The sequence below is a fragment of the Phocoena phocoena genome, chromosome 12 (assembly GCF_963924675.1).
Source record: "Phocoena phocoena chromosome 12, mPhoPho1.1, whole genome shotgun sequence".
NCBI lineage: Eukaryota > Metazoa > Chordata > Mammalia > Artiodactyla > Phocoenidae > Phocoena > Phocoena phocoena.
The window spans coordinates 3653878-3681072 of NC_089230.1; the positions used below are offsets into that span (position 1 = coordinate 3653878).

Sequence of the window (27195 nt, forward strand, 5' to 3'; positions counted from 1 at the left end):
TTTCAGAGTAATAGGAAGCAGACAATATCTTAGTGAGATGTCTGATTTTGTACAGAAATATACTTTAATAATTTCAAGTTTGTCATGTAATTTATCAGTAAATATATGTAGCTTAAGACAAGCAGAAACAATTAAAGATCAGTTTATAGTACAACTGTGTTGACTCATGAATCACTGAGAAATAATTGATGAACCCATAAATTGAATCTCTGCCTTTTTTTGTTTGAACAAAAATGACCCGTTTTAACCTCAACTACAAATAAAACAAAATCCTGAGGAAGAAATTATTGTAAAAAGTTTTAAAAAGATTCATATACAGAAGAATAATTATGGGAAAACAGAATTCAAATGACCAGTGTTTGGTCTTGTTTAGGGTGACGATCTGCTGGGTCCATCTCCCATGAGGACAGAAGACAGGATGGCCTTACAGTTTTTGCACCTCAGGGATTTGTGCTTTATGTAAAAGCATTCTTGCCTGTAGGGAGAGTTTTTAATATGCCTAAATTTTATGTTCAGGTCCTGGGACATTTTCCTCTGTGATACAGAGAAAATAGTTTATTACTCATGAGGCTTGCGGAAGTGGACAAAGGTATAGATGACTTTTTAAGCCCATTAATTTCCAGTATAATGTGAAAATTACCGAAGTTCTTAATTAGTTTAAAAGGAAAAGTCTTTTACTTAAATATTTTACATATACCAGTCCTTTAATTCCTTACTAGAAATATCCCCAAACTAGGTGTATATTTAAATCACTGGGATTTTATGGTGGGAAATGTTACGTAGTTTAAATAGTTCATTTAAGTGGTAGCTTCATTGTTGTATCGTGAAGAGAAACCAAAACATTAATTTCATTAGTCATTTTAAACTATCCTTTTGTTCCCCCAAAACCTGTCCTGACCAAATGCCATGGACTGACTGTTGTTTCAAGTAACTAAAAATGTCATTAGATTGGAGCTTGTGCTTGTTATTGGTGGTGTTTATTTGTATTTTTTCCCTAGTTGGAGGGGCACAATATCTTCTCCACCCTGAGCTCCAGTGAATATGAACAGGTGCTTGAGATCATCCGCAAAGCCATCATTGCCACAGACCTTGCGTTATACTTTGGAAACAGGAAGCAGTTGGAAGAGATGTACCAGACCGGATCGCTAAACCTTAATAATCAATCACATAGGTAAAAATAATTTTTGAAAGTTTAGTAGCCCAGGAAGTGTTATTTGGAATAAATTTATATTTAAAAACAAAAATGTAATTTGGCATAAATTTATATTTGAAGAAAGAAAATGTAAAAAGAATTTATGTGGTGTTTTTTTGTTTGTTTTATGTGCACTTTATATTTACTTTGGATATTTCGTTATTTGACAAGATTGCTGACAATGTATTGTGAAGGTCACTAAAATATGAATTAGAATTTAAACTGGTCACATAGGAATGGGTACTTTTAAAGGGAAGTCATTTTCCAAGAGGCCTCTCCTTGAATTTGTCACAGTCCAGCGTTTGGTCATTGACCTCACAGACTCAAAACAAATGAAGATGGATTCATCAGAATCCAGATCTTATTAACCAAGCCAATGTGATTGATGTATAAAACCTGCATTCCATTTTATTGATCTGCAAACATACATTCTAGTTATAAGCATCAGAATATTGGCATTCAGCGTGGTCACAATCCTTCAGGAAGCCAAGTGGCAATCCAAAGTTGGTTGGAATGTGGGGTCAGAACAGAGAGAATGAGGTTCCTTAAATGTTCTAATGCACCAGGCTAAGGTAGTTTGATTCCTTTTTTTCTGAGAAGGTGTGACTTGCCCGCTGGATTCAGAAATGTGTCACGTGTTTTCATCTTGCACCTGTCCACCCATCTGTCCATTAGAGCTCAGTCCACTGGCTAAAACCCCTCTTGGCCTTGCCGGTGTGTAGGTGGTTACCACCAGCTTTTCTTTGTAGGACTTTCCTTTTGCTGTTTCCATGTCTGACTAGGTCCATCTTAAGCGATGCCGTCTTTATCTTTAGATTTGGGAACACTTGTTTATTTGTTCATCCTAGTCTTGCTGAAGTTGAATCTATTCTTTTTTGCTCAGATGCTTTGTGTACCTCCTCTGTGATCCATTAAGGTACTGATCATAACATTTCTTTCTAGAGAAATCTGCTTTCAGTTCTAAGAAGCAGTTCACTCAGGTACCCCAAACACAACACATTAGGTCTACAAATGACTAGAGACAGACACATAATAAATAATGTTGACCTCTTCAAGAATATGGTCATCAGAGTTTTTACGGGGAACCTTCTTTGAGGAAAAAAATATACATCTTAATTTTACAGAGGGCAGTCTGCACACATTGCCAGCACCCTCCCAGGGTTGGCAGAAGGGTCAGTGTCATGCAGGACAACACACCCTCTTCTGCCTGCAGCCCAAGGGATGCGTGTGATTTACAGTCTTCACGTCTGTAGAAACGGGAGTTTGTCTGCGGTTCTCTTTCTTATGGCAATGATAAGACTGGAGAAATATGCGCTGGGTTAAGGTATCCTTTGGCTTGCCGGAAACTATGTGTATACATTGTTTTTAAGTTATAAATAAGAGTCATGTAAGTAGTAACAAGTTTCTTGCATATGATTTTAGCAAAATGATTACGATAATAGTATTCTTATAAAATAGAAAATTTTTAAATCTAATTGCAAGTAATATTATACTTGGTGCTTAATGCATATGTACATGTTAGTGGTGTATACTGTATAGTTATGATGATTAAATAATTTTAAAGGTGTTGCATATTTGTTTTAAGAATTCAAAGAGTGCAGGTATATATACAAGAAAAACAATAATAGAGTCGTCCGTGGGTGTTCGTTCCCGGAGCCCCTGCAGGTACCAGAATACGGGTATTACGTCCCTTGTATAAAATGGCCCTGGACGATGAATAGGGTCACTCTTCCGTCTGCACAGAGCGGATGAGAGACCCAGGGGTCCGCTGGGTCCTGTTCTGCAGAACCGATAGAACCATGCATTCTCCTCTGTTTATTCTAAGCTGTTTATATGCACAAACATACATCTTTAAACAAAAACGTGATTACAGGCCTTCCTCGGTATCCACAGAGAATGTGTTCCAGGACACCACCCGCATAACAAAATCAGTGGATGTTCAAGTCCCTAAATCCCTTCGTCGGCCCTCAGCCCTCGTATCCGTGGGTTCCGCCTGTACAGATTCAAGCAACATAGTACAGGATCCGAGGTCGGTTGACTCTGCGGATGCAGGACCCACAGATGAGCAGGGCCGACGGTATACCAGATGCTTGCCTAGTTTTAAGAGTTATGTGACATCACGTAGTATGGAGGACTAGCTAAAGGCTCACTTAAACCTTCCTCCTATTGATAAGATGTTTCTAGAATTTTGCACCATAAATAATTCTGCAATAAACTCTCATAAAGTCATCTGCTGTCCTTTAAAAATATATATCACATTGCATACGGTGCTAGAAATGTAGATACATGTTAAATTTTCTAAAAGGACGGTAGAAATTCACACTTCTCCTCACATAGGGTGAAAGCTGTTTCTCTTTAAGTATGCCATTCTCTGACAACTCCCTGCATTAAAGATCTTTTCATGTTTGTTGACTTTGTTCCTACTTCTGTTTGTTCACAACTTTTGTGTAATTTTTGTTGAATTCTTTACTTTTTTTATAAATCAGTTTGCATTCTATATTTTTGTTAAGGATGTTAACATTTTCTCTGTTATATGTTACAAACATTTTCTTAGGTGCTTTTCAAAAGTTTTATTTAGATTTTATTTTAAATACAAAGAAATTTAATTTCATGAAGCCAAATCTTTCATTTGTTTTTATCAAATCTGGTTTCCTGTCTTGCTTATGAAGACCTCCCCTATCCTCAAAGTAATATAAATTGTACTTAAAATTTTCTTTGCATATTAATGCTTCTGGAGTTATACTTTTTATGAACATAACTTTATTTCTTCCTGATGGGTTGAATCAATACCATTTAATTAACAATCTATTTTCTTCCACTGAATTGAATTGAAGTTTCATATAAACTCAAATACTTCTTTGGACTCCTTAAGCCATGTAATTGTTAATTATCTAATCCTCGACTGTGATCATACTGTTTTGATTATTGTAACTATGTTGAAATTTATCATACATACCTGGTAAAGTAATCTTAATCTCTCATTTACTTTCCGAAAATTTCATGGAAATTGTTACTTAGTAAATGCATTTTTTTATATTTTTATAAGAAAAATTTCAAACTTAAGAAAAGTGGAAATTATACTAAAATGTATACTCATACCCACATTCAAGAATTATTAACATTTTAACGTATTTTTTGCCTTTATTTTTTGACTGTGCCACTTCCTTGTAGATTATAGACATCATGACCCTTTATTTCCTTCATAGTGAACACTTAAAAAAGAAAAAGGATATTTTATCGTGTTTGTTTTCCATTAAAAATATCCACATTGGGATTTTGATTGCAGTTATATCGCATTTATTTCTTCACTTGTAAATGAGAGTATATTGGCTTCTCATCCAAAAGCACTGGCATGACTTTTTAGTCTTGGATAACATTTTATATAGTTTATTTACACAGATCCTATCACTTTTTTAGTTAAATTGTACTGGTCATGTTATACATGTTATCAGTTGTGAATGTGTTTTTTCCAGTTTTTAATGGAAATACAATTTCCAGTATAAAAATAGTTATGAATTTTTATATATTTCTCAATTTTGCTTCATGTTTTTAGAAACTTTGTTATTAGGTGCTTATACATTTGTGTATTTGTTATGTCTTCTCTATGATTTATCCTCTTGTCACTATGAAATTCTCTTTTTATTCTGGTAATACTTCTTGCCTTAAAGTTTTCTGTGTCTAATAGCCACACCAGCTTTCTTATGCTTACTTATTGGCAGGTCATATTCTTTTCCAATCCTTTACTGTTACCCTATCTGCATCCTTATATTTTAAATGTGTCTTGTAATCAGCAGTAGTTGAGACTTTCAGTGGCTGCTTCCTTTGGGACTGTCAGTTCGTTTGCCTTTAATGTAATTATACTTATGTTTGCCTCATTATCTTGTTTGTTTTCTCTTTAACCCTTTGTTCTTTGTCCTTCCTTTCCTGTCTTCATTGGAGTTAATGAAATGTTTCCTTTGTTGTTGTGTTCTGTATCTTCTATTGGCTTTTATTGTTACGCTTGTATGTTTTCAAGTGGTTGCTCTTGAGTTTACATGAATCTGCATTTTTCAGTCCACCTTGAATTAATATTACTCCATTTCTGTACAATGTAACAACCTTAAAAAGACAGAATCCAGTTATGCCCAGTTTTGTCTTTTATGCTATTGTTGTTAAATATTATACTGCTACATATGTTGTATACACCACCAAGGTTGCTAATACTTTAAATTAAATAGTTAATAGATTATTAAAGAATTTTTTAAAAAGAAAAAGATAATCTGTCATATTTTCTCATATATATACCATTTCCAATGCTTTGCATTCGTTTGTGTAGATCCAGATTTCCGTCTGGTAATTATTTTACCTCAGTCCAGACAGCAGATTCTTTCAGCCTTAGTTTATCGCCTTTATTTTGGCTTCACTTTTCCAAGATATTTTTGCTGGACTTAGGATTTTAAGTTGACAGGCTTTCTTTCAGCATTTTTCAAATGTTATTCGGTTGTCTTCTGACCTCCATCTTTTTCTTTTGTCCCTGATGAGAAGTCAGCAGTCATGCTTCTTGTTATTCTCCTATATGTAGCATGTCTTTTTATTTAAGATGTTCTCTGTATCCTTGGTTTTTCAGCACTTTGTTTATCATGTACCTCAGTGTCCTCCTTGTATTTGTCCTTCTTGAATTCCTCTGAGGTTTCTGGGTCTCTGGGCTGCTGATTGCAGGAAAACGTAGTAAAGTTTTAACCATTTTTCTTCAAATATTTTTTTCTGTCAACCCGTCATTTTTCTTCTGCAACTCTAATTACACATATGATAGATCACTTAATGCTATCTTACAGGTTATTAGGGCTCTGAACTGTTTTTTCAGTCATTTTTCCTCCCTGGGCCTCCCTGGGTAATTTGGTATGATTCGCCTTTAATTTCAATGATCCTTTCTAATGTTCTCTCCAATCTGTTGTCCATTCCATCCAGTGATTTATTTTATATATTGTGTTTGTCAGTTCTGAGATTTATTGGGGGTTCATTTTTATAGCTTCTATGTCTCTTTTAAAATTCCTGTCTCTTCACCCATTGTATCCAAGTATATATTTTCCTGAGATTCTTTAGTATATCTATCAGTTACTTAACAATGCTTGTCTTCATTTCCACCAACTGAGTCCTCTGTGGGTCTTTTTTTTTGTTGACTTTTTTTTTTTCTGAGTCATGGAACACATTTTTCTTTTTCTTTAGATGTCTAGTAATTTTTTAATTTATATGCTACGTTGTGGATAATATGTATTCTCTGTTATCTTTCTGGATCCTGTTATCCTTCTCTGAAGATAATTGACTTTTATTCTAGTGGCCAGTTAAATTTCTCATGGATTATCCTAAATTTATGGATATGTGCCTTAAGCATTTTTTGTGTGGTTCTGTTTCTGTTTTGGCCTTGGTCCTTAGATCCAGCCAAGGATTTGAGGGGAATATGAATGCATATTTGGGGACTATCGCCTTTGTGGCTCTCTCCTTTCCAGGATTTTTCTCCTCAAATTCCACGTGCTCTGACAGCCCAGATGCTAACCTCTCCACCATACTGTGACTTTTGGGGGGCCTCTAAATGTCTCATACCCCAACTGAGCCATAATCTTAGCAGAAAAGCTAATAAATGTGGATTATGCCCAAAGGTTTTGAACTCCTTTCAGTTTCTGCCTGCTTTTAGGTACTCAATTGCCTTCAATGAGTTGTTCTTAAATTTTGTTCAGAATTTATTCCGTCATTACTAGAACTCTAAAAATGTGTTTTCTAGCAATTTTATTATGTTTTCTGTGTCAGTTGAAAATATTAATCTCTTGGATTTTCTAGGCATACTTTCACATCATCTACAGTTAAATATCATTCGTTCCACTTTTCTGATATTGATACCTATTTTGCTTTCTCATCTGACTGTATAATTAGAACCTACAAAACAGTATTGGATTATGGTGATAAAGCAAGTATATCTAATATGTGTTTGATTTTAATTGTAGTGATTTTAGATTTTAATTTTTTATGTGATTTTTTTGGTAAATTATTTTCATCTGGTATGAGTTTTCTTCTTCGTTTCTTGTTTGTATTACTTTTTATTAGGAATTTTATCAAATTCATATTCAGATGTCAGTGATAATATGATTTTCCTAATTTCTGTTATTGATTTCTTATTTTATTAATAGATTTTTAAATTTCCTAATTTTGTGCTACCACTGAGTTCCTTGTACTCTAGTTTCCCATGGAATTACTTTTTTAATATACTAAGGAAATCAATTTTTGCTTTTTTTTTTTTTTTTTTTTAGCAAGTTTATGTCGAATCCATTAATTGACATGTAGTTGTTTTTCTGTATGGTATCATAATTTGCTATTAAGATTATGAGAGTTAGGAAATTAAATTTCTCTCTGGTCTAGAAGGGTTTAAATAAATAAAGATATCCATTTGGGGAAGCTTAAATTATATTTATTTGTAAAACCATTACAGTCTGGCACATTTTTTTAATGGAAGGTCTTTAACAAACTTTTTAATGTCTTTTGTGGTTTGAGGTAATTGTTTTGTTTTGTTTTTTCCATTTTATTTCACCTCTTGGTCAACTTATTTTGCTAGAAAATCATTTTTCCTTTAGACTTTCAAATTCGCATAAAATATTTACACAAATTATTCTCACTTAAAATGTATTTATCTTACTATATCTGTAGTTATCTAATTTTCAATATTTTTATTTCTCCCTTTGTTTCTTAATCAAATTTGTCCTTTCATTTTAATTATTCCTTTTTTACAAACTTTTAAAAAATTTATCATTTCTTTCTTGTGTGTTTGCTCTTTCATTAATTTTTTTTTTTTTTTTTCGGTACGCGGGCCTCTCACTGCTGCAGCCCCTCCCGCCACGGAGCACAGGCTCCGGACGCTCAGGCCCAGTGGCCACGGCCCACGGGCCCAGCCTCTCCGCAGCATGCGGGATCCTCCCGGACCGGGGCACGAACCCGCGTCCCCTGCATCGGCAGGTGGACTCCCAACCACTGCGCCACCAGGGAAGCCCTCTTTCATTAATTTTAACTTTTATTTTTATACCTTCTTTGTACCTTAGTTGTTCCTTTTCTTATTTCTCAAATTTCATAACAAGACATGTATATGTATTATTATCTGACTACTAATTGAACTGTACCCTGCAAGTTTTTGATGAAGCATTATTCTTTTTCTTAGTTTTTAGATAATTTTCATTTCTGTTTCCATTTCCTCATTGATGTGGAGGTTAATTTAAAAGAATTTCCTAATTTCCAAATACTTTGGGTATTTGCTTACTTTTTGTTTTGTTTCTAAGGATGCTACTTTGGATCCTTAGAAAAGGATCCAAAAGAGAATATGACGTATGAATTCTCATATATATCTTCTAATTTTTTTATAAGATAAACGAGTGATTAAAGCAAAAATAGTAATTGTACTAAGGTGAGGTTTATATCATATGTAGAGATTAAATATATGAAAATAATAGCACAAAGAATGAGGGGTACAAAGAATTATAGCGTTATAAGGTTCTTATGTTTGTGAAGGGTGAGAGTGAAGTGCTAAGTGGAACAATATTAACTTTGTGTGTGTGTTATAAGTATGTATATTGTAATGTATAGAAACCATGAAAACATAAAAGTATAGCTTTTTTTAAAGAAAGGAAAAACGAATCATAAAAAGTACATTTTATCAGCCCACAATGCAGCAAACGGAAAGCAAATATGAAGACAGTAGACGTGAACCCAATCAAACTAACAATTAAGCGTAAATGGATTAATACCTCAATTGAAAACCAAAAATTATCAGACTTGATAAAATAACAAGACTTAATTATATGTTATATAAGAAATACACACTCTAAATAGGAAGACTCAGATAGGTTGAAAGTAAAATGATGAGAGAAGATATACCATGCAGACACCTTAAAAAAGCTACATGGCTGTAGTAGTATCAGAGTCGTTTTGAAGGCAGAATACTGTGAGCCAGTAAGAGGGATAATTCACCATGACAGAAGGGTCAACACATAGAGAGAAATAACACTGCAAATGTGTGCGTGCACCTAATTAACAGCGCTGCAAAACACATGAAGGAAAATCTCACAGAACAGAAAAGGAAACTAAACAAAGCCATAGTTCAAGAGTTTTACATTTTTCTTTAAGTAATTTATAGAGCAAGTACATAAAAATCTAAGGCAAAGGAAAAATCGACACTGTCAACAAAACCTATTTTATATACACTGAACACTAAAAAATGACTACACATTCTTTTCAGCTGTACATGGAATATTTATAAGACAGACTGTGTGCTGGTACCTAAAATAAATCTCAATAAATTTCAAAAGATCGGATTCATAGAATATTTTTTATTGTGATGGAAATAAAAATCACAATAACCTATGTAGAAAAGCCCTACGTATGTGGAAATTAAACAACACACCTCTAAATAACTCATGTATCAAAGAAGAAATAACAAGGGAAATAGAATATTTCAAACTGAATGTTAGGGAAAACAAACTCACAATTTGTAGGATTCAGCTAGAAGTTTATTTTTAAATGCCTGTGTTAGTCAGTGTTTTAAGATGACACCTTAAGCAGCTAGAAAAAGAAGAGCAAATTAAGCCCTAACTTGAAATGAATAATCAAGAGAGGAGCAGAACAATAAAACGGAGAGCAGCAAACAACAGAGAAAACCAATGATGCCAATAGTCGGTACCTTGAAAAGATTACTAAAATGTGTAAACCCCCAGCAAGACTAAGTAAGGGAAAAGGAGAAAATACCAATCACCAATATTAACAGTAACAGAGAGGATATTGTTACAGAATATGGGCAAAAAGAGGCAGTAAGAGATTATTATAAATAATTTTATGGTAATTTGAAACAGTTAAAAATGGAATAATTCCTTGAAAATTACAACTTACTGTACTGAACCAAGATGAAACAGAAAATCTGAATATCCCCTTAAAGAAATTCTATCCTTAAACAGAAAATTCTCCAGGACCTCATGGTTTCACTTGTGAATTCTCTCAGACATTTATGGAAGAAATAATATCAATCTTACACAAAATGTTACTGAAAATGAGACTACTACTTACCACTTTATTTTATGAAGCCTGAATAGTACTGATACCAAAAGCTCACGAACACATTACAAAAACAGTAAATTGAAGATCTATATTGATTGACATGTATGCACTGCTATATTTAAAAGAAAATGCCTTTCCATGAAAAAAAAAAGATCTATATTCCTCATGGACATAGATCCAATTCATAACAAAGTATAACAAATTCAGTCACATATTCAAGAGACAATATAACAAATGGATTTTATCTCAGGAATAGAACAGTGGTTTAACATTTGCTAATTAATATAATTCACAGTAATGGAACAAAGAAGAAATACCGTATGATCATCGCCAGTGCATTATGCTGAAAATAAGTAAATAAATCAACAAATAAAATTAGAAAGGAAAAAGTAAATCTGTCCTTATTTTTAAATCACATGCCATCTACTAAAAAAATTCCTCAGGAATCTCCAAAAAAATCTACTAGAATTAATAAGTGACTTTAGCAAGTTCACATGATACATTTAAAAATTAACTTAGTTTATATATGAATATTAATTGGAAATTCAAATTAAAGCAATTCCATTTGCAATGTCATTTAAGAAATAAATTTAACAAATGATATAAAGTCTCTTAAAAAATAAATTTAACAAATGATATAAAATCATTTAAAAATAAATTTAATAAATGATAAAATACATAACATTTCCTGAGACAAATAAAGAACACTAAATGACTGGAGAGATGTATCATGATTATGAATTGCAACACTCAATATTGCTATCGATTCTCTACAAACATTCCTCCAAAACTGCAATTCTAGTCAGAATATCCACAGGCTACTTTTTGTAGAAAGTGACAAACCGACCTCAAATTTATCTAGAAATACAAAAGACCCAGAATAGTCAAAGCAATTTTGACAAAGCAGAGACAAATTGGAGGACTTATACTACCTGATTTCAAGACTTACTATAAAATAACAGTAATCAAGACTGGGTGTATTGGTGTTAGGGTAGACAAATTGGGACAGATTACAAAAGACCCATTCTATGTAGCCTGTTGATTTTCAGCCAAGGGGCCAAGATAATTCAACTAGGGAAAGGATAGTCATTTCAACATTGCTTTTTAATTACGGAGGTTTCAGATGGATGATAGACTTAAATGTAGAAGCTAAAATTATAAAATCTTTAGAACAAAACATAGGAGAAAGTCTTCATGACCTTGCATAGGCAAAGATTCCTTGGCACACAAAAAGCATTAACCTTCAGAGATGTCCATCAAAGGGTACAAACTGTCAGTTATGAGATTAATAAGTTCTGGGGATCTAAGGTACAGCGTGGTGTACTGTACACTTGTACTGTACAGCTGTACTGTACACTTGAAATTTGCTAAGTGAGCGGATCCTAAGTGTTCTCACCACACACACACACACACACACACACACACACACACAAAAGGTAACCGTGTAAGGTAATGAATGTGTTAATTAACTCAATTGTGGTGATCATTTAACAATGCATACATATATCAAATAATCACATGTACAACCTAAATATATACAGCTGTTTTTGGTCAGCCATGCCTCAATAAAGCTGGAGAAAACAAAACAGAAAAGCACTAACCTTCAGAGAAACAAACAAATGATAGACCGTCTTCGTCATATTAAAAACTTACGATTTTCAGAACAGCTTTTAAGGAAATGAAAAGACAAGCCACAGAATGTGAGAAAATATTCTCAATATTTATGTTTAATAGCAGTCTCATATAACTCTTACAACTCAATAATAAGACAAATAATCCAAGTAGAAATTACATGAAAAAATGTCCTTTTCAATTTATTTAAGAAAAAAATGTGACTTACTTTAAAGGAGATTAAGTATGTTAGTACAGATGCTATCAAGTGAAATACAGTATGTGAAGTGTACTGTCTGACATGGGAGTGTGTTGTATCAGAGGCTCTTGAGGGATCGGCCAGTAAGTAATGGGAGAAGGGAGCAGAGACACCCAAGGGAGACACCCAATTCCACAGCTACAGATTCGGTACCTTTCAGTGCCAAGCCTGGGGCGAGTGCTGGGTGGGCAGCAAAGAGCCAGACAGCCCCTGGCCCTGCTGTCCTGGTCCTTCCAGTCTAACGGGGAGATGGATGCGTCAACTAAAGAACTCTACAACGCATTAAAATAAACTTGTGTTCTAGAAAACTCTTATGGGATGAATTGTGTCGCCCCACAGATTCATAAGTTGAAGTCCAGATTCCCAGAATGCGACAGTATTTGGAGATAGGGCCTTTGTAGAGGTGATTAAGGTAAAATGAGGCCATGTGGGTGGGCCCTAACCCAACATGACTGATATCCTTGGAAGAAATTTGGACAGAGATGTGTCAGTGGGGAGACCATGTGAAGACACAGGGAGAAGATGGCCATCTGCCAGCCAACAAGAGGAGCCTGGAAAAGATCCTTCCCTCATGGCCCTCAGAAGGAACCAACCCTGCCAACACCTTGATTTGGACTTCTGGCCTCTAAAACCGTGAGACAATAAATTTCTGTCATTTAAGCCACCCAGTTTGTGGTACTTTGTTACGGCAACCCTAGCAAACTAATACAGAAGCTTAAGTGAGTTTTTGTCTTCTGCAATCAAAAGAGCCCAACTGACCCTGGGAGCAAATAGTCTTGAGTTTGGAAAGGCACGAGCCTGGCCAGGCCTAGAGACTTCACGGGTCTTCCTGGGGGTGGAGTGGCCCCCGCTGTGCGCCTGTTTGGCTTCATTGTCACCCCCATCCCCACTGCTTCCTCACCCCGGCCCACAATCCCTCCGACCCCAGACACTCATCGGCCCCCCTGGGTGGGGAGTAAGTGGGTAAGGAGACTCCTGCCTCACCCCTGCCCGGTCCTGGCCTCCCTGATATTCTAACCCTGATCAGCTGTCACAGTCCTGCAGGAAGGGCTGGGTTCACTGCCTGGAAGAGAAACTCCAGGGATCCCACTTTCTGCTTCTGGGGATAAACGGGTGGAGTGAGATTCTCCAGCCCTGACTAATGCGAGGTTTCATGGAGAAGGGAGGTTGAGAGAGTCATAATGACCATCCTGAAGAGCAGTTGAGCTCTTCCACTGCAGCATTACCCGGAATCAAAACCTGCACGATTTGATTCTGTTTTCAGTCGCAGCTGCCGTGAACTAACACCCAGGCCATGGGAGCAGGGTGAGTTCAGTTTGTTTGGTAGGATATGCTGTCTGAACCCATCTGGGCCTGGTGACTTCTGTATTGGAAGATTATTAATTATTGACCAAATTTCTTAAATAGATACAGACCTGTTTGGATTGTCTATTTCTTCTTGTGTAAGTTTTGGAAGATTGTATCCTTTAAGAAATTGATTCATATTATCTAGGTCACCAAAGTTGTGGGTGTAGAGTTGTTTATAGTGCTCCTTGATTCTCCTTTGAATGTCCATGAGATCTGTAGTGACGTCCCCTTTTTCATTGCTGATATTAGTAATTTGTATTCTCTTTTTTCCTTAGTTAGACTGGCAACAGGCTTATTGCTTTTATAGATCTTTTCAAAGGGCCAGCTTTTAGTTTGGTTTATTTTCTCTGTTGATTTGCTGTTTTCAATTTCACTGATTTCTGCTCTAATTCTTACTGTTTCTTTTCATCTGCGTATTTGGATTTAACGTGTTCTTCTTTTTCTAGTTTCCTGAAGTGGAAACTTAACTTTTTAATTTTACATCTTTCTTCTTTTCTCTTATATGCATTTAATGCTGTAAATTTCCTTCTAAACACTGCTTTCACTACATCCCACAGATTTTGTTAAGCTGTGTCCTCATTTATGTTTAGTTATAAATATTTTAAAATTTCTCTTGGTTTCTTCTATGACCCGTGTGTTATTCAGAAGTGTTTTTTAATCTCTAAGTACTTGAGGGTTTTCCAGCTATTTTTCTGTTGTTGATATCTAGTTAATTTCATTGTTATCTAAGAGCATACATTGTATGATTTCTGTTCTTTTCAGTTTGTTAAAAAGTGTATTTTATGGTCTGTCTTGGTGAATGTTCCATTTGAGTTTGGAAAAAATGTGTCTTCTGCTGTTGCTGGATGAAGCCATCTACAGATGTCAGTTGTATCGTTGATGAAATTATTGGATTCAAATATGTCCTGATTTTCTGCCTGCTGGACCTATCCAGTTCTCATAGAGGTGTGTTGAAGTCTGCAACTATAGTAGTGGAGCTGATACACTTTTCCTTGAACTTTGATCAGTTTTTGCCTCACATATTTTGAGGCTCTGTCGCTAGGGGAATACAGGTTGAGGACAATTATACCTTCCTGGAGAATTGATCCCTTTATTCTTATGAGATGTTCCTCTTTATTGCGGGTACCTATCCTTGCTCTGAGGTCTGTTCTGTCTGAAATTAATCTGGCTGCTCCCATTTTCTTGTGAATAATGTTAGCCTGGTATATCATTCTCCACCCATTTACTTTTAGTCTATATGTGTGTTTATAGTTAAAGTGTGTTTCTTATAAACAACAAATATTCAGGCCTTATTTTCTGATCCACTCTGATAATCTCTTTTAATTGGTGTATTTAGATCATTGACATTTAAAGTGATTTTTGAGATAGTTGCATTAATATCTGCCATACCTGTTCCTGTTTTCTATCCTTCGCACTTGTTCTTTGTTCCCAATTTTGTCTTCCACTTGTTTTCTGCCTTTCGCACAAGGGCTTGGACGCAGATATTCACAGCAGCATTATTCATAATATATCTAAACCAGAAGCAGCCCAAAGGTCCAACAACAGTGAATGGATAGACAGTTTCTGGCACTTACTCAGTGGAATACTGTACTATTCAGCGACAAAAAATAATTAGAAACTACAGATTCATGCAACATCATGAAGAAATCACACAGTCATTATGTTGAACAAAACAGTGCCTACTCTATGAACACATTTTTACCAAATTCTAGAACAGGCCAAACAAATCGATAGTGTTAGTGGTTGCGGTAGAATTCGGGCTGGCAGGTGTTGGTGTTGGATAAGGGATATTGAACGGGAAAGGGCAGAAGGAGTGTCTGGGTCATGAAAATGTTCCCTGTCATCACTGGTCTGGTGGTTGGACTGTATACATTTTCATACTCGTTGAACTATATCTTTCAAATTCATGCATTTAATTCCATGTCAGTTACACCTAAGTTAAAGTATGAGCACCAAAAATGTACAATCTGGAAGTATGATTCTGTGATAAAATATGACACACTTTTGTTTCAAGTGTTTTGTTCTTAAACAAGGTAGAGTATGTCAATTATATCAGTAGGCCTTTAAATGAAATCTTTAAAAAAAATTAAATAGAATGGTCCTTAACTCACCAAATGAGATGAAATCTCATTTCTGTGGGGTGATGAGGAGTTGATGAGCTCATAGAAGCAGTTCACAGAATTCTGCATGGTACTGAGCCAGCTTTTAATCTATTTTAGTATTATTAGTGAATTCAGTATTCACGCATTTGACACGGCTTTGTTGGCCTTTCATAGATTTTCTTGTGAGGATTCCATAATGATGTATGTAAGAAATTGCATAATTTGAGCCATTCTGCGTTGTCCTAGGAAATGGTAGACGTGGAGTTCAGCCACAGGGGGATTTTACAAAGGCTCAGGGCTGCCCTCGCTGTGGGAAATGTTTATCTCCTCCTTTCTATTTTCTAGAACCTTCACTACACTTGAGTTAACACAGACGTCATTCCCCCTGTGACTAGGGTACATATTCCACCACCTCTGTCATAGACACAGGTTCGCTCCAAATGTTCTGTACGTGGCATCGTCTGTAACTTGACAGCTGTTTCTCCAGTGAGAGTTGCAGTTTGCGGAGATAGCTCCATTGAGCATGGTACGAAGTGGACAGATATTGTCTCCAAATTAGGCTAGTCTTTACATCTAGCTCCTTGTTTTCTTGCTCTAGCAATTTCTGCTCGAAAGAAACATGGCAAGGGCTCTCTCTCCTGACTCTGCTGGTGCATTCACGGGGCAGGCGCCTCCAGGGCTGGCTGGTCCACATTCACAGTAGCCGGGGCTTCTCTGCATATGGTTTAAAAAGGATGCTTCTCCAAAGCTGTTTTCTGTCTATTAGTTAATGTGCAGTCTATAAGCTGGAAATATACTTTTGAATAAAGTTTACTATGTTATTTTACTGTCTATCTTTGCTTAACAGTGTGGTATCCTTCTTTGATTGTGAATTCTTGTCCTCTTTCGGGGACCCTGTTCCAGCAGCACTTTCTGGTGCAGGCGTTTACTTCAGCCCACTGTTGTTCTTCTCCTCTTACGTGAATATCCAACTTAGTGTAGTCTGTTTTATACCTTTAATAAATTATTTATCTGGTATTCGACTTTTTGTAGTTAAATATATGATTATATTTCTTAGAAGAAAATTGTTAAGCGATAGTCATTGTAATTGCTCCAATAGATAGTTAATAAATGACAGACATGGCCTCTCCCTTTATACCTGGAATTAAGACTAAAACACAAAAGATGCTACCGTTCGTCTGAGGACATCAATGGCAGACTTTGGCCAAGAGTGAAGTAACCTAATATCTAGGGAAGTGCAGCCTTTATTTAATTTAAGAATCACTATATTTCTAAACCATAAGCAGAGAGATTAACGTCATACTTACAAGAGCGTTTTATTTAGTTACATGTGCCTATCCACGTTAAGCCTAAAAATGTTTAGATGGATATTTTTTCTTCCCTACCAATTATTTGGTAAAAATTAATATTTAAGATTAACATTTTTCATAACAATTCTCAAAGTACTGATATTATCTTTATTTATTTTGTGATATTTTTGTGTTAAAATCAGGGTGACCAGACTCCCTAGTTGGTCTGGATCATTCTCAATTAATACCTGTTGTCCTGATATAATTAATATTAGTGCTCACTTTCACTCTCAAAACTCTCTTGTCTCAGACATAAATTATAATGGCATAATGTCCTGTAGAGCATAATCAGAGGACAGAATGTCACGTGATGGAAGTAATTACATTCCAGGCTTTTGTCCACTTGTTGGGCCCAGAGCTACGGGTAACTGTGACGCTACTGAGCACGTAGGAGGGTTCAGTATTTGTCGAGCAAACAAATAATCCAAAATGACAAAAAATGAAGAGTGTAGGTTTCATAATGTGATCTTGTATTCTTATTATATCTTCAGTGGCATTTTGTGTCCTGGTAATTTGCCAATATTTTACATGTCCTGATGAAGCTGGAAATCTGCCCTTCCTGGCATCCAGTCCTTTCTGAAAAAGGACAGTATCATGTCAGATATCTCAACTCTCTGGGTTTTTTTCACAAGTATTCTCTAGAGTATGACAGATGATCATTTTATATCAAAAGATATAGTGTATTCTGAATGAAGCCAGACGGCCGCATGTGCATTAAGTGTTTTATCAGTTAGGAAGGCGTTTAGTTTACAAAAGATAAATCCTAATGACTAGTGTCTCAAAATATAAGGTTTTATTTTTTATCCTATTGTAAAGAGTCTGAAGATAGGTAGTTGCTGGCTTAAGTTCAGCTGCCCAGTGATGCTTTCAGGAACCCAGGCTCTTTGTGTTTTTCTGCTCCCTCGTCCTTGGCGTGTTGGCCTCTTACTTTTGGGTCAGCTGGACTTTACACAGATCATTCTCTCATTTTATGGCTCTCTCAGTCTTTGTTCCACTCGGTCTGGAGCTGAATGTCACGTGATCTCTTCATCATTGCTGGGAGTCCTAATATTCTGACGCTTCTTCCCTACCTTTTGTCCTTACCACTGGTCCTTGCCACCTGCCCTTGACATTTACTTTTATGACTATTTTAAATTAACTTTTTATTTTATACTGGAGTATAGTTGATTTACAATGTTGTGCTAGTTTCAGGTGTGCAGTGAAGTGATTCAGTTAGACACACACACATGTCCATTCTTTTTCAGATTCTTTTTCTCATATAGGTTATTACAGAGTATTATATTGAGTATAGCTCCCTGTGCTATATACAGTAAGTCCTTGTTGATTATTTTATATGTAGTAGTGTATATATGTTAACCCCAAATTCCTAATTTATCCCTCTCCCCCTTAACTTGACATGCCCTTAACATTGACTATTACGTCTTGTATGTACTTGACGTTGTAGCCACAACTGTGCTTGAAAATATTAGGTAATTTTCTTATTTTCTATTTTGAAAATGAAGCAACCAGAGACCAGATATGTATGAAAGTCATTGCCATGTGCCTTTCAAAATCAGATGAGTGACTCACTTTTACATTAGACATACATACAGTTTTATTTTCACAAATATCTCACATTTAGTAATGAGTATGTTCTTTAAACTTTTTAAATAACAGAGCCTGCCAAGTGATTTTAGGGCCCCAGAAATGAATTATTAGATCAGTTTAAATCTCATTTATAAAAGGGGACTTGCTAGTGACATAAAAGATGGAGAGGAGGAGAAATAAAGTGCACCAAAAAGAGAAACAGAAATTGTAAACTAATTTATTCCTTCACTGAAAATGTCCTTCAATACTCTTTCCCTAACCACAGTCAAACCACAGTTAACCACAACTAAAATGAATGTCACATTCGGAAACCAGCTCTGGACTCAAGGCAAAGGGTAGCTTAGTTTTTCCCTGAAACAACTAGCTGTCCCCTTTTGACAAAAACTGAAGAGAACATCCATAGAAATCAGAGCACTATTCTTGAATTACAGCATCTTTCTTAACGGAGGAAAACGTATAGTCTTACCTAAGGACCACTTAACAAACATTATACAAGATCAAATGTTTTTTAAGTTATGAAATCAAGTTAAAGTATCCTTTTAAATGTTAAATGACAAATATATGAGTTAGTAGTAGCTTTTATAATTTTTATTTCCATGTATTTCATGTTGGAATTGCCTTCCTCAAACATGTATTTTAAAAATCAACTAAGTGCAGAATTTTATCCTTGAAAGCTTTCGGAAATATATGAATGAAAATGTTTATTCTCTTAATCTCAGGGAATATTTGTACCCTTCAAAGACATTCCTTTGCCACCGTTCTTCCGAAGTCTTTCCTTAATTTAGATTTAGGTGCACATCAAAGAAAGGGTACGTTAAACACCTGACCAATTCTTTAAACAATTCAGAAACAGAGCTAGAAAAGATGTACACTTTCACACGGCTACGGCTCTGTACTTTGTTCGTGTGGTTTCCTTTATTCTTAGACCGTAATGCAGTTTCCTGTAGCATTTTGTCAACGTGACGCCAGTGATGTGTCTTTACCTGCAGTAGTAAATGTACGAGGGCCTCGTTCTGCTAGGTATGTGTTTTATGTTTCAGCCGAAGAACTTGAAATGTAGGGAAACTACGTTCTAGCGTGAAATCACTGATGTCTTCACTTGATTTAAAGTAATACAGAGTTGCCCGTGTTAGGAGGTCAGAGTCATCAACTCTGGGACTCACACAAGGATTCTGTTAGGCAAAGAAATTTTAAGTTAGAATAAGTTTTTAATAACAGCACATCCCTCTGTGAGACACATTTGCTCAAGACTGATTCTGCATTGACAGATCATTTCGTTTTCTCTCTTCTTAATGGTGTTTTTCAAAGAGCAACACAGGGTTCCACAAAAATAAGAATTGAGAACTTAAAGTTTACTGAGTGAGATCATCACTATAGCATGATGATGTTTATATTAAAGAGTTATTATTTGTGTCTTTGGAAACAGTAAGATTCTAAAATCTTATCTATGATTTTGGTTCTGCACCTGTTCAAATAATATTCTCAGAATCTACAGCATCCTTAGTCCAGTTTAATGTCTAATAAATTCACCAAAATAGGTCATATTATGAGAGAAGTGCAGTAGTTTTTATAGACATGATTTCAGTTACTCAGTACAGTGAATTAAAAGTCCTTGAAGCTAAGTTTTAAAACAAGAAAAAAAAAATCATTAAAATGATAATTTAAGGGAAAACGGATTTAACCTAGTCTCTTTTCACATGCTATGTATGACCTAATTTTAAAATAAAGGGATTAAAATAAGGCTAGATGACAGTTTCTAAGGAAAACATCCACTTGTATACCCCCAAGCGCTTGCTTTTTTTTTTTTTTTTTACATCTTTATTGGAGTATAATTGCTTTACAATGGTGTGTTAGTTTCTGCTTTATAACAAAGTGAATCAGTTATACATATACATATGTTCCCATATCTCTTCCCTCTTACGTCTCCCTCCCTCCCACCCTCCCTATCCCACCCCTCCAGGCGGTCACAAAGCACCGAGCTGATCTCCCTGTGCTATGCGGCTGCTTCCCACTAGCTATCTACCTTACGTTTGGTAGTGTATATATGTCCATGCCTCTCTCTCGCTTTGTCACAGCTTACCCTTGCCCCTCCCCATATCCTCAAGTCCATTCTCTAGTAGGTCTGTGTCTTTATTTCTGTCTTACTCCTAGGTTCTTCATGACATTTTTTTTTTCTTAAATTCCATATATATGTGTTAGCGTACGGTATTTGTCTTTCTCTTTCTGACTTACTCACTCTGTATGACAGACTCTAGGTCTATCGACCTCATTACAAATAGCTCAATTTCGTTTCTTTTTATGGCTGCGTAATATTCCATTGTATATACGTGCCACATCTTCTTTATCCATTCATCCAATGATGGACACTTAGGTAGCTTCCATGTCCTGGCTATTGTAAATAGAGCTGCAATGAACATTTTGGTACATGACTCTTTTTGAATTATGGTTTTCTCAGGTTATATGCCCAGTAGTGGGATTGCTGGGTCATATGGTAGTTCTGTTTGTAGTTTTTTAAGGAACCTCCATACTGTTCTCCACAGTGGCTGTATCAATTTACATTCCCACCAACAGTGCAAGAGGGTTCCCTTTTCTCCACACCCTCTCCAGCATTTATTGTTTCTAGATTTTTTGATGATGGCCATTCTGACCTGTGTGAGGTGATATCTCACTGTAGTTTTGAGTTGCATTTCTCTAATGATTAATGAAGTTGAGCATCCTTTCATGTGTTTGTTGGCAGTCTGTATATCTTCTTTGGAGAAATGTTTATTTAGGTCTTCTGCCCATTTTTGGATTGAGTTGTCTGTTTTTTGATATTGAGCTGCATGAGCTGCTTGTAAATTTTGGAGATTAATCCTTGGTCAGGTGCCTCATTTGCAAATATTTTCTCCCATTCTGAGGGCTGTCTTTTGGTCTTGTTTATGGTTTCCTTTTTATTTAACCACTTGGCGCCACTTTACTGACCTGCTCTAACAGTTACAGTTAAGACGCTTCCTGATAGAAGTCTGGTCTTTGATCAGCTCTTTCTATATGCACACTCTAAGATAAGCAGGACGTGCATTTGTTTTCTTTTTTTTCTGTTGTTTTGGTGACAATCTTGTGCTGGGTCCCCAGAGCCTAACGGCATAGGTTTTCTTAGATTAGTAGAAATGTTGGCTTCAAATTCATTTTTCTATTTCTGTGCAATTCAATATTTAAATGGTTCAAATTTCAAATGTATTTTTCCGTGTGAACAACGGCTTCTTAGCTCCCCCTCTGGGCTACTCCCATGTGCTGGGCGGCCTCCTTTTGGCCCCCAGATCCACTAAGCTTGTCTTCCACTTTGACCCCCAGGGGCAAGTCACTCAGCTCCCTTGCCCTCCCTCCAGCTTCCATCTGGATTCAGCCATGGGTGGCATTGACAAGAGATCAGAGGGCAGGAGGAGAGAAGAGTTGGTGTGTTCGTTCCCCTCGCTTCTTCCTTGTGGGTCCCCGGTTTAACAGCGCATCTGGAGGCAAGACCTCAGGCCCTTGCTAGCTGTCCTTCGTCCCTCCAGGCCCAGGGTGGGAACCTGCCCACTATCACTGGCCTCGGTGCCTTACTATTCCTTGGTTTCCCTCCAGGCCATGTGAATAGTCCCTTCAGTCAATCCTCCAATTCTCCTGGGTATGTCGTCTGTTTCAGGTCAGGATCCTGGCTGATATAACCTTGTATTGAAGTAGGTATTAAAGTTACTGTGTTTTACGACTGGGCTATGTTTCTAAATTTTTCTCCCACTTAAAGACTTAGTTGGTATGTGGGAGGTTGCAATGAGGTCAGAGCCTAGTAAACAGTGAGGGTAGAGAATCAGAGGTACTGAGTATTACATTTCCAGCTCACTGTGGAAATCCAGCCAGCCTTTCAGTCTTTTTGAATTCCAGTTATTCACACAGTGAGAAATTGTAATAATAATCATATGAGAATTCATTCTTTATCTTCACAGTGCTACCTGAAATCTTTTATAAAGTTGCTTATATGTTTCATCTGTGTGGTTCTACTTCTTTTCCAATAGGACATCGTATCCTCGGCTAACTAACTTTACAGAGTCTGTGGCATGGGATGAGGGGGCAGTGGCGGAGAGCTGGGGCTTCCTTTTTGGCCACCAGTAACTCACCTGAAATCCTGCAGGCTGTGTGGTTTCTTTTCTCTCCCTTTTGTAAAGTTCAGTGATTCTGTGATCGTGGGATGTGGGAAGAGAATTTTAAAATAGGCTGGCACTGGGAAGGTGGATGTACGCACTGGCAAGAGGCGCTCACTTTCAGGTCGGAACCTCTGCTCACCTGTGACGGGTCCTGTGTTTTAAGTTGCTCTACCCGGTCTGGGATGATGCTGGGGGGAAAGACAGGGAGAGAGATGTCTCTTATTGTAACTCCTGTGGATGTTAACGTATTTCAACTTGGCTCTGCCTCTAACAACTAGAACCCTCCTACTTTCTTTGTCTCCACTACTGTCACCTTAATTCCAGCTGCCGTCCTTGCGCATCTGGACTGCTGTGTGCTCTCCTAAACGGCCTCTCAGCAGCCTCCCTCCCCCTACAACGCTACAGTTCATCCTCCTCTGGGCAGAGCTGAGGGATCTTTTTAAAAGCGTGTCATGTCGCTCTTCTGCTCTTCAGCTGCCAGCATCTCACCGTCAGACTTGGTCCTGGCTTGTCTGGAGACTTAGCAGCGGCCTGGCACCTCCTCGCTCCTGCGTTTCTGCCAGACTGGCTTTCTCGCCGTTCCTCCAGCACACCTCACCTATTCCCATGTTAGGACTTGTATGCACACTGCCATCTCTACTGGACTCTCTCTCCCATCTTCATATTTTTGCCTCTCTTAAAATATTTATTTATTTATTTGTTTGTCTGTTTGCACTGGGCCTTAGTTGCGGCACGTGGGCTCCTTAGATGCGGCATGTGAACTCTTAGTTGCGGCACGCATGTGGAATCTAGTTCCCTGACCAGGGATCAAATCCGGGCCCCCTGTATTGGGAACGTGGAGTCTTATCTTCCCTGCACCACCAGGGAAGTCCCCTAAAATATATTTTGTATAGACTTGTTGAGTGAAAATCTTTATCTTATTTTCTACTTCTCCCCATTGGAACATTAGTTCTACAAGAGCAGTGCGTATTTTGTTTATTATTTTCGCCGTGCCTGATACATACAGGCATTCAAAACTTTTTGGAATAAATGGATGTAGTCAACCGCCCCCCCCCCCCAGAAATTACCCCCGTAGCAACCATCTGTGCAAGATCATACCAACAGCACAGTTGGCATAAACTCCATCCCTTTCACAGTTGGTTATTGGAATGCATTACAAATTAGGTCTCTGTACCATTAGGTCTATATTCCACTCAGAGAAAGAAATAAAACAATTCCCATTCAGGAAAACCATGACCATCTAGCTGATTTGTCATGGAGAGTAAAAAGTGAGTAATTTTTATTTACTAAAGGCATTTAGTACAAATTTTCTTATCTGTCTTATTTTTTACTTGTTTGGTTAACAGTAAAATACTCTTAAATTGTTTTGTCTAAGTAATTTGATAGTGAAATCTAAAGGATAACTAGGTTATAAACTTTTCAACCCTAGTAGTAGTAATGCTGCCTACAGAATCATATCCAGTGAGAAAGTTGGCTCCACGTGCTTTCCAGTGCCCAGTTCTATTAACATTTTTTCATAGATTTATGAGATAAGAAAGCTTTTTTGAGATAAAGCTTATTACAATATTTAGCCAAAAGAAATAAATGCTGATTTTTTTGTGTGAATGTAGATTGAATGAGATTGAATTATTTCTATCTCATGAAATAATTATTTGTTAACAAAAGAATAGGTTTTTTTTTTCATGTTCTATTTCTGTTTAAATGAATTTATCTGTTGAGCAAACAGATAATATACTTGTTGCTTTAGAAGCCCAAATCCAGAAATAAATATTCTTCTTTTAAACCACAAAGTGCTTAGGAAACTACCTCATCAAGAAACCATGGGGTTTCCTGATCATTTTAAGGGATTTGCATCTTCACATGGCATCTGTTTTGGGGTCACAGGATGGGTACATGTAAGTCTCATGGATGTTTTTAAAGTTATCTAGGCTTCCCTGTTAGAGACATGATACCCTTTTGACATGTGTCCTTAATGAAAAGTAAAGTCGTAGAAGATACCATTTAATTAGGCTAATGGGCTAAACGAAATTGGCTGATGGGAAGTGAAAGAACCTTAAGAGTGATTGGCATCAAAGGAACCTGCTTTAGGGAACACCACTAAATCAGAGACTCTGCCCACGTGACAGACAGATGCTCTTACTATGCTGTGGGCCTGGTGGGCAGGCTCAGGACCCAGGGAGTACTGTGCCCACAGATGGGGATTGTCTGTGCACCTCCAGGAAATAAGGCGGCCTTGAGTAGCAGTGGAGTCCTCAGACGCATTAGAATTTAGGTAGGAGCTGGAATTATGGCACCTTCTCACTTGTTATGTGGTTTTGTGTCTTTCTCGATAATTTTCCTTTTGTTATGTAATTTGCTTTGTAAACGTTAATGTCAGTAATATTAAAAGCGCTTAATAACTTGTACTTAGTGCCACCATTAAGTGTAGACTTCATTTAGGGTGACCTCATGTCACTAGACCAGATGCGTTAAAATTATAGGGGATATGTCTGTTTGAATTCTTTTAAGCAATTTTTATCTTTCTCCAAGAGGAAATATTAAGCCAAACCATATTTAGAATAAAAAATCAGACCTAGAACACATAGTTGTGAGTGCAAAGCCATTGAAAAGAAAACTCCTTTCAGTTGGAAAGTTGGAGCTTGTAAAGTGTTTGGAGACATCACATTTCTCTGCTGGTGGGGAGATGGGAGAGAGTTCTGGGAATCTACATCTGCTCTGGCCTTGTCTTGAGCCAGTTATACCTTGAAGAAGTCATTTCATTTATTTGCACCTCAGATTTTCCTATATAAAATGAAAGGATTGGGACTTTTTTCTTCAAGGTTTCTTCTCACTCTAAATTTCCAAAATTCCACGGAAGTCAAAATCTGGTTTGTGGCAGTAAAATACAGCAGGGGATTTAGATGGTATCAGGGCCATGCCCACATAATATTTTATTTCAACAGTAACAGCCAGGCAGCAGGAGCACAGGATATACTCTTCGTGGAACTAGGGACAGCAGTGACTGATGTTCTTACAGTTAAAGCTACACTGTTCTTTAATTCTTTATTTTCTTGCCTGTTAGCTGTATCTGCTCTCTAACGCTATCGTTCCCCCATCGTGAAGCGATGCCCACTTTAGGCCTCACTCACTCCTGAAAATACAGAAGTCTTTCCAGTTGTTCTTATAAATTTGCAAATGCTGCAGTGACCAGTTTTATATTACTGTGTTCTAGAGACCGTGTCATTGGTTTGATGATGACTGCCTGTGATCTTTGTTCTGTGACGAAGCTGTGGCCAGTAACAAAATTGACGGCAAATGACATATACGCAGAATTCTGGGCTGAGGTACGTCCTTGATTTTTATATGAACATAGATAATATCAAGAAATGAGAAACAATTGGGAAGAAATCAAATATAAGGATAATTTAGTCACAGTATCTTAGTTGCTCATGTTGCTGGTTACTTAAAAAAACTATTGTTTAGCATTTATACAGGTATGAAGTAAGAACAGTCATTCTTGTTACATCTGACTTGAACATGTGTGTAAAAGCTCTCTGATCTCCACTGAAATAGTTCAGGAACTGACTCCCTGAACAGTAGTGCAACAGTTTTCCTTATTTAATAGCCAATCTCTTGTCATCCATCCAATAAACTGTATTAGGCCATCTCCTTTATGGCAGCCACTGGAAACCGTACTAAGAGGGACCCACGATATCACGGGCTTTAAGTGCCTGCAGCTAGAAATTCGAGAGACTAATCACGTTGTACCATAGGAACTGAGAGTATGTAAATGTACCAAATGGTCAATTCAGCTGAAATTACGAGTTCTGTAGGATATGTGGGATGTTAATCCATGAATTCCTGACATGTGAAACAACCCTGTGAATTACTTTCATGAATACCTTTTCTAGACTGAATTATCCAAATTATCAGAAACATGTGTTTACTCCTTGATTTGCCATGAGTAAGTAGAATATAATTCTCTTATTCAAATGAATCCACAAATACCTAGATCCCTGCATATTCAAAGATTACGGAAAAAAAACCTGTAAAGTGTTTGTGCACCTCACTTGTTCTGAAGAAGTAAAAGTAAATTTGGAGGACAAAAAGTTCAGTAGTTGATGGTTCAAACCATGAACCTCATCCATGTAGAAGAGTGGATGTAAAAAGTAAAAAACAGTAAATCATTCAGCTAACGATTAGTAGAAAGAGTCTATAATGTTGATCTGTCTTATAATTGTAAACCCAAAGAATTTTTGTTGGGTGAGGACCACGGGCCTTGAGTTGAATATACTCATGGTGTTATTTCTCAAATACACAATGCATACATTGTGTAAGCATCCTCTTGCATGTTTTTTTTTCCCTTTATTTTATTGTGTGTGTGTCAAAATCTAGTTACTATCAGACTCAGGAAGATTGTTTTTAGATGTACATGTCTGAGCTGTAATGTTTGACTTTATTATCACAGTCAACTTAATTTGTATGTGTGTCTAAAAGTAGTAACCTAGAATTAATTCTATAAACACCACATAAGAAAACTTGTCTG

At 36.8% G+C, this 27195-nt stretch overlaps 1 protein-coding gene across 1 annotated transcript in view; it reads left to right on the plus strand.

The window, feature by feature from the left end:
* The window catches only part of PDE10A (phosphodiesterase 10A), a 303551-nt gene that overhangs the window by 269270 nt on the left and 7086 nt on the right, over positions 1 to 27195 (plus strand). Inside the window, 2 exon segments of the mRNA XM_065889206.1 lie at positions 999 to 1171; positions 25882 to 25993. Of these exon segments, the coding sequence (XP_065745278.1) occupies positions 999 to 1171; positions 25882 to 25993 (285 nt within the window).